Source organism: Thalassophryne amazonica, chromosome 14, assembly GCF_902500255.1.
Source record: "Thalassophryne amazonica chromosome 14, fThaAma1.1, whole genome shotgun sequence".
In the NCBI taxonomy this organism is placed as follows: Eukaryota; Metazoa; Chordata; class Actinopteri; order Batrachoidiformes; family Batrachoididae; genus Thalassophryne; species Thalassophryne amazonica.
The window spans coordinates 42,473,759-42,490,127 of NC_047116.1; the positions used below are offsets into that span (position 1 = coordinate 42,473,759).

At 40.8% G+C, this 16,369-nt stretch overlaps 1 protein-coding gene across 1 annotated transcript in view; it reads right to left on the reverse strand.

The window, feature by feature from the left end:
• LOC117524258 (coiled-coil domain-containing protein 138-like) overlaps nucleotides 1–16,369 on the reverse strand; it is a 126,854-nt gene that overhangs the window by 32,097 nt on the left and 78,388 nt on the right. Inside the window, 3 exon segments of the mRNA XM_034186028.1 lie at nucleotides 10,648–10,767; nucleotides 11,078–11,155; nucleotides 15,110–15,229. Coding sequence (XP_034041919.1) covers nucleotides 10,648–10,767; nucleotides 11,078–11,155; nucleotides 15,110–15,229 — 318 coding nt within the window.

A 16,369-nucleotide genomic window follows, 5' to 3' on the forward strand; every position in this document is an offset into this window, starting at 1 on the left:
CTGCAGCGCAGTGCCTTTAATACCTATGGCATGCTCTAATCTCTGTAATAAAATTTTATGGTCAACAGTATCAAAAGCAGCACTGAGGTCTAACAGAACAAGCACAGAGATGAGTCCACTGTCTGAGGCCATAAGAAGATCATTTGTAACCTTCACTAATGCTGTTTCTGTACTATGATGAATTCTAAAACCTGACTGAAACTCTTCAAATAGACCATTCCTCTGCAGATGATCAGTTAGCTGTTTTACAACTACCCTTTCAAGAATTTTTGAGAGAAAAGGAAGGTTGGAGATTGGCCTATAATTAGCTAAGATAGCTGGGTCAAGTGATGGCTTTTTAAGTAATGGTTTAATTACTGCCACCTTAAAAGCCTGTGGTACATAGCCAACTAATAAAGACAGATTGATCATATTTAAGATCGAAGCATTAAATAATGGTAGGGCTTCCTTGAGCAGCCTGGTAGGAATGGGGTCTAATAGACATGTTGATGGTTTGGATGAAGTAACTAATGAAAATAACTCAGACAGAACAATCTGAGAGAAAGAGTCTAACCAAATACCGGCATCACTGAAAGCAGCCAAAGATAACGATACGTCTTTGGGATGGTTATGAGTAATTTTTTCTCTAATAGTTAAAATTTTATTAGCAAAGAAAGTCATGAAGTCATTACTAGTTAAAGTTAAAGGAATACTCGACTCAATAGAGCTCTGACTCTTTGTCAGCCTGGCTACAGTGCTGAAAAGAAACCTGGGGTTGTTCTTATTTTCTTCAATTAGTGATGAGTAGTAAGATGTCCTAGCTTTATGGAGGGCTTTTTTATAGAGCAACAGACTCTTTTTCCAGGCTAAGTGAAGATCTTCTAAATTAGTGAGACGCCATTTCCTCTCTGTGTGGAGAAAAAGATTATGTTGTTTTGCCCCTGTCTTAAAGTAACCCTAATGATGTACTTGTTATTATTACACTGATTGCACAACTTTGTTTTTTGTAGCCACTAACGACTGGGAGTGAAGCATGCTGGGATCATTCTGAACTGGGAGTGAAGCATGCTGGGGTCATTCTGAACTGGGAGTGAAGAACTGCTTTTATTATGTCTTTGTAATAGAGAAAATAACTTTCAGATGCCTGTTGATTAAAGAAATTATGTGCGCCAGGGAGGTTGAGTTGGCCACTCACCCTCCCTTCGCGGACACACTAGAAAAGAGGGAGTAGAACCATGCTTCAACAGAGTCTGCTGCGGGTTAACGTACGAACGCCCAGCCGGTTGACAGGCGCACTCTGCTGAAGGTGTTGGCTCTCCACCTTAAAGGCGTCACGGTAAGAGAGAAAAATGCGCTGCAACCACTTGTGTTTGATGTAACTGCTTTTGTGGGGAATAAATATATGCCTTTTTGTTCTAGCAAAATGCAGTCTGTGTGATCATTTCTGTGTGCCGATCTGACCGAACCTTGTGTTTCAAAACATTTTTGGCGTTGTCGGCAGGATACGGTTACGCTCAGACTATACACAGAATGTCTTGCTTTAGATTGGGAAAGAGAGATGCGGAGGTGGCATCTCAGCAGGAGTCTTGCTTTAGATTGGGAAAGAAGGATGCCGAGGAGGCATCTCAACAGGAAGAAGTGGTCCCTGGGTGGGATGGGATCACTTCTAAGGAAATAGGCCAGCTTCTACGGCGACGTGGGGGACGCCCTGGATCGTGGACTGGAGCAATTCCCACCGCGACTCCGCCAGTTTTATGTGAAATGTTGAAACGGGTGGAGGTTAAAGATAAAGCTCCATTGGGAGGAATTAGTGAAATGATGTGGATTTGTGCAGAAGCCTGGAAAGAGCGGGTTTTAACTTTAGATACAGTCCGCTCATCAGAATGTGCTAAATCACAAAAGGTGACAAGATTAGAACAACAAGTGAAGCAATTGGAAATTCAAGCCGAAGAAATAGACGGTGTACCAACTTCCGTCTTGGCTGAGAAATGTAAACAAAAGGGGCTGAAAATAAATTGCGTGTCAGGGATGCGCCCTGATATGTTTGAATTGGCCTCATTGTTGAAAGAAATTGTGCAGGGAGAAAAGAAAGGAGTGAAACCTAGTGCCCCTCCCCTACAGGAGGAGGAGGAGGAGGACTCTGATGATGATCTGGTGCAAATAGCTGCAGTCCGGAAAGGAAAGAAAGACAAAAAGAAGGGGAAAAATAAAGAAAGGCGTTCTTGGAGCTTTGACCCTTGCGAGGAAGATTAGGATGATGGTCAAACTCTTGTGGCCCGCCGAGAATTAAAACAATGGTTCACAAGTGATATTAGACCCCTTGTGTGATTGGAAATATTTTGGGAAAAAAAATCAGTTCAAGTCACCTCGGCTTTAGTGGACACAGGAGCGGAGGCCTCATTGATTCATGGAAATCCAGAGAAAATGAAGGGACCTATAGTTCCCTTAACTGGATTAGGCGGACAATTGGTGTATGGAAAAAATATATCGATACCGCTTAAAATTGGAAATATGCCAATTAAAGTGTACACTGTAATAGTGACTCCAATTAATGAATGGATAATTGGCATGGATATTTTAGCTGGAATGACTTTGCATTTAGAACAGGGTAAATTTCAATTTGGGATAGCAAACGTAAGAATGATTCTGGTGGGAAAAGTAAAAATGAAACCTTTTCCCATTCCAGAGGCTACATGTGTGATTAATCAGAAACAATATTGTATTCCTGGAGGACAAGCAGAAATTACTGCAACCATAAAAGACTACTTGGAGGCAGGAGTTTTGAAACCAGTGACAACAAAATGGAATAATCCATTGTGGCCAGTCCGTAAATCGGATGGTACATGGAGAATGACTGTAGACTTTAGAGGTCTAAATAAACATACACCGGCTTTGACTTCAGCTGTACCTGATGCTGTGAGTATAATTGAACGAGTGCAACATCATAGTGGTACGTGGTATGCTGTTATAGATTTGGCCAATGCATTCTTTACCATACCAATCCCAGAGGATAGGATGGAACAGTTTGCATTTACGTGGGAAGGACGGCAATATACATTCACAAGATTGCCACAAGGATATTTACACAGTCCCACTATTTGTCATAGAGTGGTGGCGGAGCATTTGGAACAGTTCCAGGTTCCAATGAGAATGATGATCTCACATTACATTGATGACATTATGCTTCAAGGAGATACAGAAGCAGAAGTAGTGGAATATCTACCGAAATTAGTGACTCATATGAAATCATTTGGCTGGGAAATTAATCCAGCAAAGATTCAGGGACCAGCTCAAACAGTGAAATTCTTAGGAATAGTTTGGAATAAAGGAGAGAGGGAAATCACACAAAAAGCTAAAGAGAAAATAGCTAACTTTCCAGTACCTCACAGTAAGACAGATGCACAACGATATATTGGTTTATTTGGATTTTGGAGACATCATATTCCACATTTAGGACAGATTTTGCAGCCTCTGTACCGGTGTACTAGGAAAAAGGAGGATTTTGTGTGGGGAGAGGAACAACAATGTTCATTTGACATAGCAAAAGAAGCCATACAACAAGCTGTGTCTTTAGGGAAAATGCAATCAGGACCAGTAGAACTTCAAGTGTCTGCTCTAAATGATTATGCTAATTGGAGCTTATGGCAAAAACAAAACAGGATACGAAAACCTTTAGGATTCTGGTCGAGAAAACTCCCGGACGCAGGTATGCGTTATACACCTTTTGAAAAACAGCTTTTAGCATGCTATTGGGCGTTGATTGAAACTGAATCACAAACGGTGGGACATGAAGTAATGATGAGGACACAGATACCTATTCTCTCATGGGTGATGAGTAATCCCACCACTCACCGAATAGGGACAGCTCAGGAGGCTAGTGTAATAAAATGGAAATGGTATGTGTCAGAGCGTGTAAAACCAGGTGAAAAAGGGGTGTCATTGCTGCATGAACAAGTAGCTGATGCTCCTGAGGAAGATGAGGAACCTTTTGAAGTTCAACCATTGGAGGAATCTCCTGTTAAAGCAGGAAAAAGGTGGGATGATTTGTCAGATGATGAGAAAAGTCGAGCATGGTTCACTGATGGTTCCTGTCAATATCAAGCAGGAAAAAGGCGATGGAAAGCAGGATCTTTTAATCCATAATTAGGTCAGTCTCTGGAAGAATTAGGAGAAGGAAAAAGCAGTCAGTGGGCGGAGTTGAAGGCCGTGCATATGGTGGTCATGCAGGGAGGACCACAGGGCCTCCATATTTATACAGATTCATGGTCAGTGACCCAAGGACTACTTACCTGGATGCCTACATGGCATGCCACTAATTGGAAAATACATTCTAAAGAAGTTTGGGGAAGAGAATTGTGGGAAGACATTTGGGAAAAGGCTAAAACAATTCCTATTACTGTGATGCATGTAGATGCACACACTAATGGGCAAGACTCAGAAGCTTTATATAATAAAGCTGCAGATCAATTAGTAAGAGTAATGATTGAATTAAGACAATCCAGCCCAGGATTGGCTAGATGGGCTCATGTCAAAGCAGGACATTGGGGGGTTCAAGGTACCCTAAAATGGGCCAGAGATCGAGGTATTGATCTAAAATTGGATGATGTGAAAACAGCAATCACTGAGTGTGAACAATGTCAACACCACCGGAAGGGTGTACCTCAACATTTGCATGGGCAGTTAAATCGTGGAAAAAGTCCTGGTCAAATTTGGCAGTTAGATTTTATTGGACCACTGCCCATGTCTAAGGGATGTAGACATGCATGTACTGCTGTAGATACATTTTCTGGGGTCTTGGTAGTGCATCCATGTAAATTTGCAAATCAAATGGCCACACTTAAGTGTTTGAATATAATACAGCAGTATTATGGTTTGCCAGTACAGATTCAAACTGATAATGGCACTCATTTTACGGGAAATAAAGCAAAGGAGTGGGCCAAAGAAAATCATGTTGAATGGATTCCCTATTACCCGCAAGCGGCGGGACTAGTAGAACGAATGAATGGGCTCCTTAAAGAGACCCTATTGAAGCTGTCAAAAGATCGCACTATGCGACAATGGAAACAGGACTTGACTACTGCAGTGGATCAGTTAAACAATCGACCTATAGGGTCCGGATCCACACCATTGATAAGGATGATTTCAGGAGAAATGATAGAGCATACTACTGACAGCATCAAAATGTGGAAAATTGATCCACAAGCGGAATTAAGGACATTGACAACCGTTACATTGGTACCTGACCAAATTCAAGTGGTAAAAACAGGGCTAGGTTTACAGTGTCCAAAAGGGACATATGGGCATGTCCTGCCACGTAGTGGTCTATCACTCAAAGGGCTAACTATTCAAGCCGGAGTGATAGATGCAGATTACCAAGGCGAGATTGGAGTGGTTTGTAGATTGTTTGGAGAACAACCCCTGATATTAAACAAAGGGGACAATAATTAGGGGTTGGTACAAGAAATACCAAAACCTGTAGTATTAACCACACGAGGAACACAAGGCTTTGGTTCCTCAGATCAAGCAGGTGCCAAAGTTTGGGTGAAACAACCTAACGGACCGCCTAGGGCGGCAGAAATTATAGCTCAAGGGAATGATGCAACTGTTAGTATACTCTATCAGGGTGAAGAAAAATGGGTAAATGTGCCTATATCAAAGTGTTATGTAAGAGAGGACTAATCATTGTTATTCTATGAATAGTCTTTCTTCTGTTGATCAGACTCAATGTCCTGGTGGGAGTTGCTGATCGGGCGATCGAGGACCACAAGAGGCGGGCGTCGCTATGGCAACCAGTGGAAGCCCCGGGATTGGAGGTGTCGGCTGCTGGGTCATACTCCTCCTTGTAGGTGGTGCCATGGTCTCCAGCTGCTGGGGATGACGGAAGGAAACGAACTTGAAGAGATACCATTGTTCCAAACAGGATGGAAGAACTCCGCCAACAACAGAACGCAAGATGATTACACCTGCACCAGTAATTGCAAACTATGGCGATGTGTGAACTGTTTTGCCAGACACCATATACCAGTATTTACTATGGGATGTAATGTCACTCTTAATGCTAGAGTGAACATGTGTGTGTTTAATATGACAAGTAAATCGTGTAGTAATGTCAATGGAACCACCTGGACTATTAAACCGTGGAGTAAAGTAATGCTCAGTAATAGTACTGAAATTAAAGGGAGGAGATCATTCCTGTACATGCTGTGGGTACTACCAACAGAGGCTAAGGCAACACAAACCCAGGTTGCACCTTTGATTGATACTTGTACTTATTTGGCACAGGCCACAATAAAAACGAAGGTATATTGGCAAGTTACCTTTCCAAAAATTCCAATTTGCAGAAGACGTCGAAGGGCGTGGTATGACACTCTATTAGGAGGAACAGGAACTGTCCTGGGGGTGTCGAATACAGTAGATAATGAGGTAACCAGAACAATGTTATCAAACACTGGGAAATACTCGTCCCAAGTAGTTCATCAGGTTGGAGAGTGGATGCCCACAGCATTGGTAGGACAAGTACAAAATACTAATTTGTGGCAAAAGAATTTCAAATGGCAATTGGCATTATGGAATGAAACATTTAATGTCTTCCAAAATTTATCTCATATGGGAAATTGGACAGCATGTGCTATACAAACTCTTCATGCTGAAGCTCAAAGAGAAAGATTTCAGCGTATAGTTACCACAGGGAACTATCATGATTGGAAATGGATTTGGAATATAACTGATACCTTATGGTTAAAGTTACATCCAGAATTTACACAGTGTAATGAAACAGTATGTACTGGACACTGGACCCAGTACAATGTGACACAACCAAAGGTTGTTTGTAAATATCAAGTATTACCGGTAATTACGACTAATGGCTATTGGTTCTTGCATATGGATGGAGAGTGGTTAGAACCAAAAACTAATACGACTTTTGATACCAAAATGTGTGACAAAACAGATAAAGGTATGGCCTGTGTGCTGCAAACGGGATATGCCAATCCATGTCTAACCGACTCAGAGGTTGTACTTTGTGACTGGACTAGGGAAACACCAAGAGAAATGTTGTGGCAAATTGGCCCACATGCTCTGTGTGTTGCAACAATGAGAAACAATTCATAAGTACCTTCGGTTCCGTTTACTGGCTGCCTGAACAATGTGCACTTATGGCATTGGGGAAACCGGACGTATCGTTTGACTAATTATTCTGTATCGAGTCGGCTGACTTCGGTACAATGGGACGTATTGCATTCCCCATGGAGTCTTTCCCTGGAGCGTTTCAAATGCGCATTGGAACAATCTACGGAAATTCAGCAATTAATAGAGTCACATACGTCCAACATCTCCAGTCTCATGGTGTCTACATTGATAGCTAGTGACCGGGTAAAACATGTGGCAAAATTAGTACAGCAAGCATCAGCACATCATTGGTGGGATATCTTTTCAGGGATGTCTGTCACTGCCAGGAGTACCTTAGTGCCACCTTTGATAATATTAATTATAGCAATATGTGTGATGACATGTATCTATGTTATATGTTTAAGGCGAGAGGTGGAATGGGTAATATTTCAACGAATGAGATGAAATTAACTTTGTTAATTCATGATCCTTTTGGAGTGAACGAATACAATGTCACATTAGACCCCACAACATCGGGTTTTGTATATGAGTATATTGTTTGGAACAGGTATAATCAAGACTATATTACTCAAAATTTTGTTTGTGAATCACTAGAAGAAATGTGGGAAATGTTATGGCAGGTCCAGCATTACCTGAATCTGCTAGTGGTTACATAAATTGACTGGTGCAAAACACCAAGAGTGGAATGTGTGGAGAAAAAGATTATGTTGTTTTGCCCCTGTCTTAAAGTAACCCTAATGATGTACTTGTTATTATTACACTGATTGCACAACTTTGTTTTTTGTAGCCACTAACGACTGGGAGTGAAGCATGCTGGGATCATTCTGAACTGGGAGTGAAGCATGCTGGGGTCATTCTGAACTGGGAGTGAAGAACTGCTTTTATTATGTCTTTGTAATAGAGAAAATAACTTTTAGATGCCTGTTGATTAAAGAAATTATGTGCGCCAGGGAGGTTGAGTTGGCCACTCACCCTCCCTTCGCGGACACACTAGAAAAGAGGGAGTAGAACCATGCTTCAACAGAGTCTGCTGCGGGTTAACGTACGAACGCCCAGCCGGTTGACAGGCGCACTCTGCTGAAGGTGTTGGCTCTCCACCTTAAAGGCGTCACGGTAAGAGAGAAAAATGCGCTGCAACCACTTGTGTTTGATGTAACTGCTTTTGTGGGGAATAAATATACGCCTTTTTGTTCTAGCAAAATGCAGTCTGTGTGATCATTTCTGTGTGCCGATCTGACCGAACCTTGTGTTTCAAAACACTCTCCAACTTACGGGTTATCTGCTTTAAGCTGCGAGTTTGTGAGTTATACCACGGAGTCAGGCACTTCTGATTTAAAGCTCTCTTTTTCAGAGGAGCTACAGCATCCAAAGTCGTCTTCAATGAGGATGTAAAACTATTGACGAGATACTCTATCTCACTTACAGAGTTTAGGTAGCTACTCTGCACTGTGTTGGTATATGGCATTAGAGAACATAAAGAAGGAATCATATCCTTAAACCTAGTTACAGCACTTTCTGAAAGACTTCTAGTGTAATGAAACTTATTCCCCACTGCTGGGTAGTCCATCAGAGTAAATGTAAATGTTATTAAGAAATGATCAGACAGAAGGGAGTTTTCAGGGAATACTGTTAAGTCTTCAATTTCCATACCATAAGTCAGAACAAGATCTAAGATATGATTAAAGTGGTGGGTGGACTCATTTACATTTTGAGCAAAGCCAATTGAGTCTAATAATAGATTAAATGCAGTGTTGAGGCTGTCATTCTCAGCATCTGTGTGGATGTTAAAATCGCCCACTATAATTATCTTATCTGAGCTAAGCACTAAGTCAGACAAAAGGTCAGAAAATTCACAGAGAAACTCACAGTAACGACCAGGAGGACGATAGATAACAACAAATAAAACTGGTTTTTGGGACTTCCAATTTGGATGGACAAGACTAAGAGTCAAGCTTTCAAATGAATTAATGCTCTGTCTGGGTTTTTGATTAATTAATAAGCTGGAATGGAAGATTGCTGCTAATCCTCCGCCTCGGCCCGTGCTACGAGCGTTCTGGCAGTTAGTGTGACTCGGGGGTGTTGACTCATTTAAACTAACATATTCATCCTGCTGTAACCAGGTTTCTGTAAGGCAGAATAAATCAATATGTTGATCAATTATTATATCATTTACTAAGAGGGACTTAGAAGAGAGAGACCTAATGTTTAATAGACCACATTTAACTGTTTTAGTCTGTGGTGGAGTTGAAGGTGCTATATTATTTTTTCTTTTTGAATTTTTATGCTTAAATAGATTTTTGCTGGTTATTGGTGGTGTGGGAGCAGGCACCGTCTCTACGGGGATGGGGTAATGAGGGGATGGCAGGGGGAGAGAAGCTGCAGAGAGGTGTGTAAGACTACAACTCTGCTTCCTGGTCCAAACCCTGGATAGTCACGGTTTGGAGGATTTAAGAAAATTGGCCAGATTTCTAGAAATGAGAGCTGCTCCATCCAAAGTGGGATGGATGCCGTCTCTCCTAACAAGACCAGGTTTTCCCCAGAAGCTTTGCCAATTATCTATGAAACCCACCTCATTTTTTTTTTTTTGATATAGGCACAAACACAGACCAAGGACATACAGAGCAACAATCTTGATTTCATCTCAGTCAAACATGCTGATTTGATCAAGTCAAACATGAGTTAAACCCCCATGCAGAAGATACTCATCAAATCCACACTGTGAAAGTATCACTTAGCTGCTCACTGCTCCAGATTTGCAAACTAGACAACAGAGAAACACTGAGTCCACAGGTGTCAGTAAAATTATGACACAGTATATAAATGAAAAGGTCTAAAAAAAAAAACATAAATATCAAGCATGGTTTGAAGACATGCAGGTTAGGTGCATTAGAAACTATAATTGTCCAGGTCTCCCTTGCAAAAGAGGTCTCGATCTCAATGGGGCTAACCTGGTTAAATAAAGGTTAAATAAATAAATGAATAAAAATAGGTTCATCAACAACAGATGAAGAAAAGAACCAAATCCTCTATCAGCTCTGAGGCCCACTGGGGCCCATGTTTATACCGGATTCCACAGCATGAAGCAGACTACTTCCCCAGCAAATACTGGGACCCATTTACAGCTGGATGGACTGGGACAATGCAGACGTGAAGTGTCTTGTCCAAGGACACAGACAGGTAGCGTGAGTTGGAAAAGAATCCAGGTATAAACATTGGGGGCCCATCTCCTTACCCCACTGAGCTATCTGCTGCTATGCCACTATGCTCTGCTATCTGTATACATATATATCAAAAACAGATGATAACAAAATCAAAACATCCCTATCGTTTTAGATGGTAGGGTGACTGTGGTTTGTGGAGGATTAACACTGTGTTTTTTTCCAAACTGGGAATGTGTGCATTTTTTTGTAACACATAAATGAATAACTGATTCAACGCAGGCGCAATCACAGTATATTTACTAATTATCAGCCATGAGTAGTCATTCGGAAAAGTAAAGGGCAAACGCACGCACGAATGCAAACAAGGTTGTGGAAGTACCTTGGTGCTAGTTTTTCTGGAGGTAACAGTGTTCTCCTTCTTGGGTTGTTTAATGCACTCTGTACTTTTCATGCACACTTTCTGGCTGCCTTTCAATGCCACACTGAGCTCATATTTTCTCTGAAAAGAATCAAAAACTGAATTTACAGCATTACATCCGCCTTAACACAAATAAGAATTACCATTGCATAACATCATGTGTGATTTTATACCATACCACTAAAACACACAGTAATAAATTGTAGCCATAGTGTCAAAAAAAGAGAATTTTTACAAATGTTTGGTACAAATATAATTTCCTAACAGAAAAGCTCTGTTACAAAAAATATTAAATGGTTACCATCAGTTGTGAACTGACAGTAAAATAATACTGTACTTGACACTCATTATGAAACAATAACCATCTATACGCTGGTTAATATGTTGTCACCTGTAGATTGTCAAGTCGAGCCTGCACCCTCTTGGCCTGGATTTACAACTTCTTATTGTGCTTACAAATATCATTCAACTGTGGATTGAAACAGACAGAAAATCTCTTTAAATACAAATTTTGTTCTTAGAGTCAGAAGGGTTTCCATCCTCCTAAGATATCAAAAAAAAAAAAAAACAGCTCGACTGACAAGACAATCTCACATTCCATAATTAAACTTTCAAACATGATAACCTTGTGCCATATGCCCTCTTGTGTTCAAGTGCACAAAGTGATAAGTGACCTTGTACTGTGATGCAGTGGAGTTCTGACAGGAAAGACAGAATTAAGACTTTTTTCATAGAATAACTGAGCATTATGTCAAACTACTTGAAATTGTCTCTGCTCGGCGCGTTCCCATAAAAACAAGGTTTCTTTGTTCAGCTCTGAAGCTTTAGGTCATGTGACAAGAGGCCTTTAGTCAACTAGAAACATAGACATTGCCATTTATTTTGATATTTTTAATTGCAACGTCAGACGAAAACATGAATAAAATCCTACTTTCCATGACTTGGTATTTTTAAGATACTCTCAAAAGACTGATTTAAGACATTTTAATATCAGTGAATTTTTAAGGATCTGTAGGAACCCTGAAACTGCTCGAGATAAAAATGTTGTGGTACACTGACTAGTTGTTGGTGCAATGACAAGAACCAAGTCTTAATTGCTATAGACTCAATTGTGAATGCAGCGTGACTTAAAAAACAAACAACTGAAGTCTTCAGAGAAGAAAAGTAAGAATAATTGAACGAAAAGAAGAATGGTTCGGTGTACTGCCATTTCATTTCAAAATCTCCACATTGGGATATGGCAACTTTTACACATTGTGTTAAAGCATAAGTGAAATTATCATAATCAGACCTGGTGAAAGCATTTTTTTAATTGATTGGAATCAGACATATTAACAGATTTAGACTTTTGTTTGCATCAAATACGACCCATGTCTGTATCTTCCCAATCAGAGAGTGCTTTCCACATAAATAAAGGCATTTTCTCATCATGTCTATTTTCCTAGTTGCTTTCGTAGACGTGGAACAGACGTGTAGTGAGAGTAGCAAAGGGTTGAACCATTAAAAAAACAACAACATGAAGGAGCAGCTTGGAATGAAGGTGATTAAACTGTGCCATTAAGCTGTTATACACTGGATTGGCTTTAATTTACTTGCAAGTGTGCTCTGTGCAAGTGCAATATGTAAGAAAATACAAGAATCGGATTGGGGCTCAGTATCAGCAGATACTCAATGTTAATACCCTCGTCACACATAGCCAGAATCACGCAGAATGACGTAATTATTAATCGACGCACATCTGAAAAGTGTCAGATTCCAGTTCCAAAACGTTCTGACAGCCATCTGCGGAAGTCCACACAGTTGGTCAAAATCGGCCGGCGGCCCCGAGTGTGCTGCGCATGTTCAAAACCCTCCGGGCGCCGACGAGATCGGACACCTATCCAACGGCAGTCTAAGCACCATCTGACTGCAATTTACATATTCTGAAGGCAGCATAAACAGGATCTGAAACTTTTTGAGCACGTATGAGGGAACCTCAAGAAGGATTGGGCATGGCAAAGCCTGCGGTATGCCACTTATAATAGCCCGTCCTCCATTATTTTGTTGCCCCATGGGCAACATAAATAATGTGAAATATTGTGCCCATCAGATCTGCGACACCACGGCGGCTGGCGGGCACGTGCGCATACTGTCACACCTCACGTCAGAGGCTCAGAGCTGAACAGATCTCACTGCTGTAATAACCAAATTATTGCTTGATCACATTTAATTCTGTCGGACATATGACATGGAACTGTTTTGCCATGACAACATATGAAACATGAACCTCACCTCCAAAAGCATTTTGCAGCGCAGTGCGGCAGAAGCCAGGACCACACAGTCTGTGGTGGAATGCTGGACACAATGACGCCAAACATAAATCCCATGTGATAATCCAACCAGAAATCACCACGTAGAGTCATGCACATGCAGCGAAGTTTAGCTGGCGGTAAAACTGGCGTGATTCCGGTCCATACATTGGTTGTTCTTTGATGTCCAGTACAGGTCCTGTGCAAAAGGAGTAACACAGCGTTCCAGTCCCGTGTTTGCCATCCAGACATTTGGAGATGGGGCAGTCTGCAGCACCTTTCATGGCCACCTGACAGCAGTCTGTGTCATCTACATAGGTGACAGGTGTGGACGAGGCAGTCTGTCTGCGTTCTGACACTGCTGACCACACCTCTTTTCCTCCCGACTGCGCTGAATTATGGGAATATTTGCTGTGTCAGGGATGCGTCCGGCACATTCTTGCTATGTGTGATGGGGGCATAAATGACTTGAATTGGTAATGTAGTACAACAAAAAAAAAAACTTTATCGGAACATTGCTAATTGAGAATACTGTAAGACTGTCAGACACCAAAGACAGGTCAGACAAAAAAAAAAAAAAAAAAAAAAAAGAAACAAACCATATACAACCCCTGGCAAAAATTATGGAATCACCGGCCTCGGAGGATGTTCATTCAGTTGTTTAATTTTGTAGAAAAAAAGCAGATCACAGACATGACACAAAACTAAAGTCATTTCAAATGGCAGCTTTCTGGCTTTAAGAAACACTATAAGAAATCAAGAAAAAAAGATTGTGGCAGTCAATAACGGTTACTTTTTTAGAACAAGCAGAGGAAAAAAATATGGAATCACTCAATTCTGAGGAAAAAAATTATGGAATCACCCTGTAAATTTTCATCCCCAAAACTAACACCTGCATCATATCAGATCTGCTCGTTAGTCTGCATCTAAAAAGGAGTGAACACACCTTGGAGAGCTGTTGCACCAAGTGGACTGACATGAATCATGGCTCCAACACGAGAGATGTCAATTGAAACAAAGGAGAGGATTATCAAACTCTTAAAAGAGAGTAAATCATCACACAATGTTGCAAAAGATGTTGGTTGTTCACAGTCAGCTGTGTCTAAACTCTGGACCAAATACAAACAACATGGGAAGGTTGTTAAAGGCAAACATACTGGTAGACCAAGGAAGACATCAAAGCGTCAAGACAGAAAACTTGAAGCAATATGTCTCAAAAATCGAAAAATGTACAACAAAACAAATGAGGAACGAATGGGAGGAAACTGGAGTCAACGTCTGTGACCGAACTGTAAGAAACCGCCTAAAGGAAATGGGATTTACATACAGAAAAGCTAAACGAAAGGCATCATTAACACCTAAACAGAAAAAAAACAAGGTTACAATGGGCTAAGGAAAAGCAATCGTGGACTGTGGATGACTGGATGAAAGTCATATTCAGTGATGAATCTCGAATCTGCATTGGGCAAGGTGATGATGCTGGAACTTTTGTTTGGTGCCTTTCCAATGAGATTTATAAAGATGACTGCCTGAAGAGAACATGTAAATTTCCACAGTCATTGATGATATGGGGCTGCATGTCAGGTAAAGGCACTGGGGAGATGGCTGTCATTACATCATCAATAAATGCACAAGTTTATGTTGATATTTTGGACAATTGAAAGGATGTTTGGGGATGATGAAATCATTTTTCAAGATGATAATGCATCTTGCCATAGAGCAAAAACTGCAAAAACATTCCTTGCAAAAAGACACATAGGGTCAATGTCATGGCATAGGGTCAATGTCAATGAGCAGATCTGATTTGATGCAGGTGTTAATTTGGGGGATGAAAATTTACAGGGTGATTCCATAATTTTTTCCTCAGAATTGAGTGATTCCATATTTTTGTCCTCTGCTTGGTCTAAAAAAGTAACCGTTACTGACTGCCACAATCTTTTTTTCTTGATTTCTTATAGTGTTTCTTAAAGCCAGAAAGTTGCCATTTGAAATGACTAGTTTTGTGTCATGTCTGTGATCTGCTTTTTTTCTACAAAATTAAACGACTGAATGAACATCCTCTGAGGCCGGTGATTCCATAATTTTTGCCAGGGGTTGTACATCACCGACCCAATTAATAATCTTAATAAACAAACCTGTTTCTTCATGCTCTCATTCAGCTCCGTGATGGTGTTAAAGCTGGACTTAAGCCTCCGGTTCTCCTTGTTCATCTCTTGAAGAAGATCTTGCAGGTGGTTAATTTCTAGCTGGTGTTTCTGTTGACACATCGTCACACCAACACAAACAGTGTAAAACTACCAACAATCACAAAGCTATAACATTTTTTCAGCACTGATCTGAAGTGTTTGATCAAATAGTAAGACATACATGATGTGTGAAGAGTTCCAGTTGACAAAGGAAGTGGAAACTCTCGAGTTAGATTGTGATGAGGATAAAAATTACAGGGCAGTAACACGGTCATGCATAAAAACAGACTGTAACATCTGAACCTACTCTCATTCCTGTAAACATACCATAATGTCCCAATCTGAGATATTGTGAGATATCTGAGACACCCTTATTGTTTAGATGTTTTTCTGGGAAGAAAAACCTTTGTTTTATGTTTGGCCCAATACAATACATCAAGTACCTCGACAGCTAATGGCTAAAGAGAGAAGTACTGAGGGAGAGCGAAGTGGGTGAGGAGAGGGATGGCGCAGGGGCCGTTGCATGGTACAGAGCGTTGGAAAATTTAAGGTGAAAACCTGAGGGGGGGGATTACTGTTTTATCTTGCATTTTTCCTGAATGGTGGGAGAATAAGTTTAAATGGTAAAGAACACAAATTTCCAAGGTTTCTTTGTTAATGACAGTGTAGTACTTTAATTGGTGTCCGCAGATCCTGTTTTCAAAGTAACTTTACTCCAAAACATTTTCTTGTCAAACATTAAACTTGAGGTCTTTGACCATGGCATGCTGATGCTGAATGGCAGTCATGGCACCTATGCCTTTGCTCTGTACCAGCTTGTGCGCGTGGCTAACCACTGAAAATCATTGTTTTTACATGTTTGGTGTGAAAGGCCCTGAAAAGAGCGCACGCCAAAAGTATGAGGTTGCAGCACACCTGTTCACCAGTTTAGAAAAACCCATGTCGTAGTGGAGGGTGAACACTGGATCATGCCGTCACTGGTCACAATATTGTTTTTGCTTATTTGGCGACAGAGATTCATGCTCCCTTGCCTTCTCTTGTGACCTGTACTATGTATGATCCCCCATTTAACAAAAATACGGCTTTTCAAACTTATTAGCTAGCAAGAGCAACCAGTAGACAGTGTACAGGGAACCAACCACTTATTCCTCTTTATTTTTTCTTTCATCTTGTGGCTGTGCAGTGAAATGCCAAAGACAGAGTAAGTAT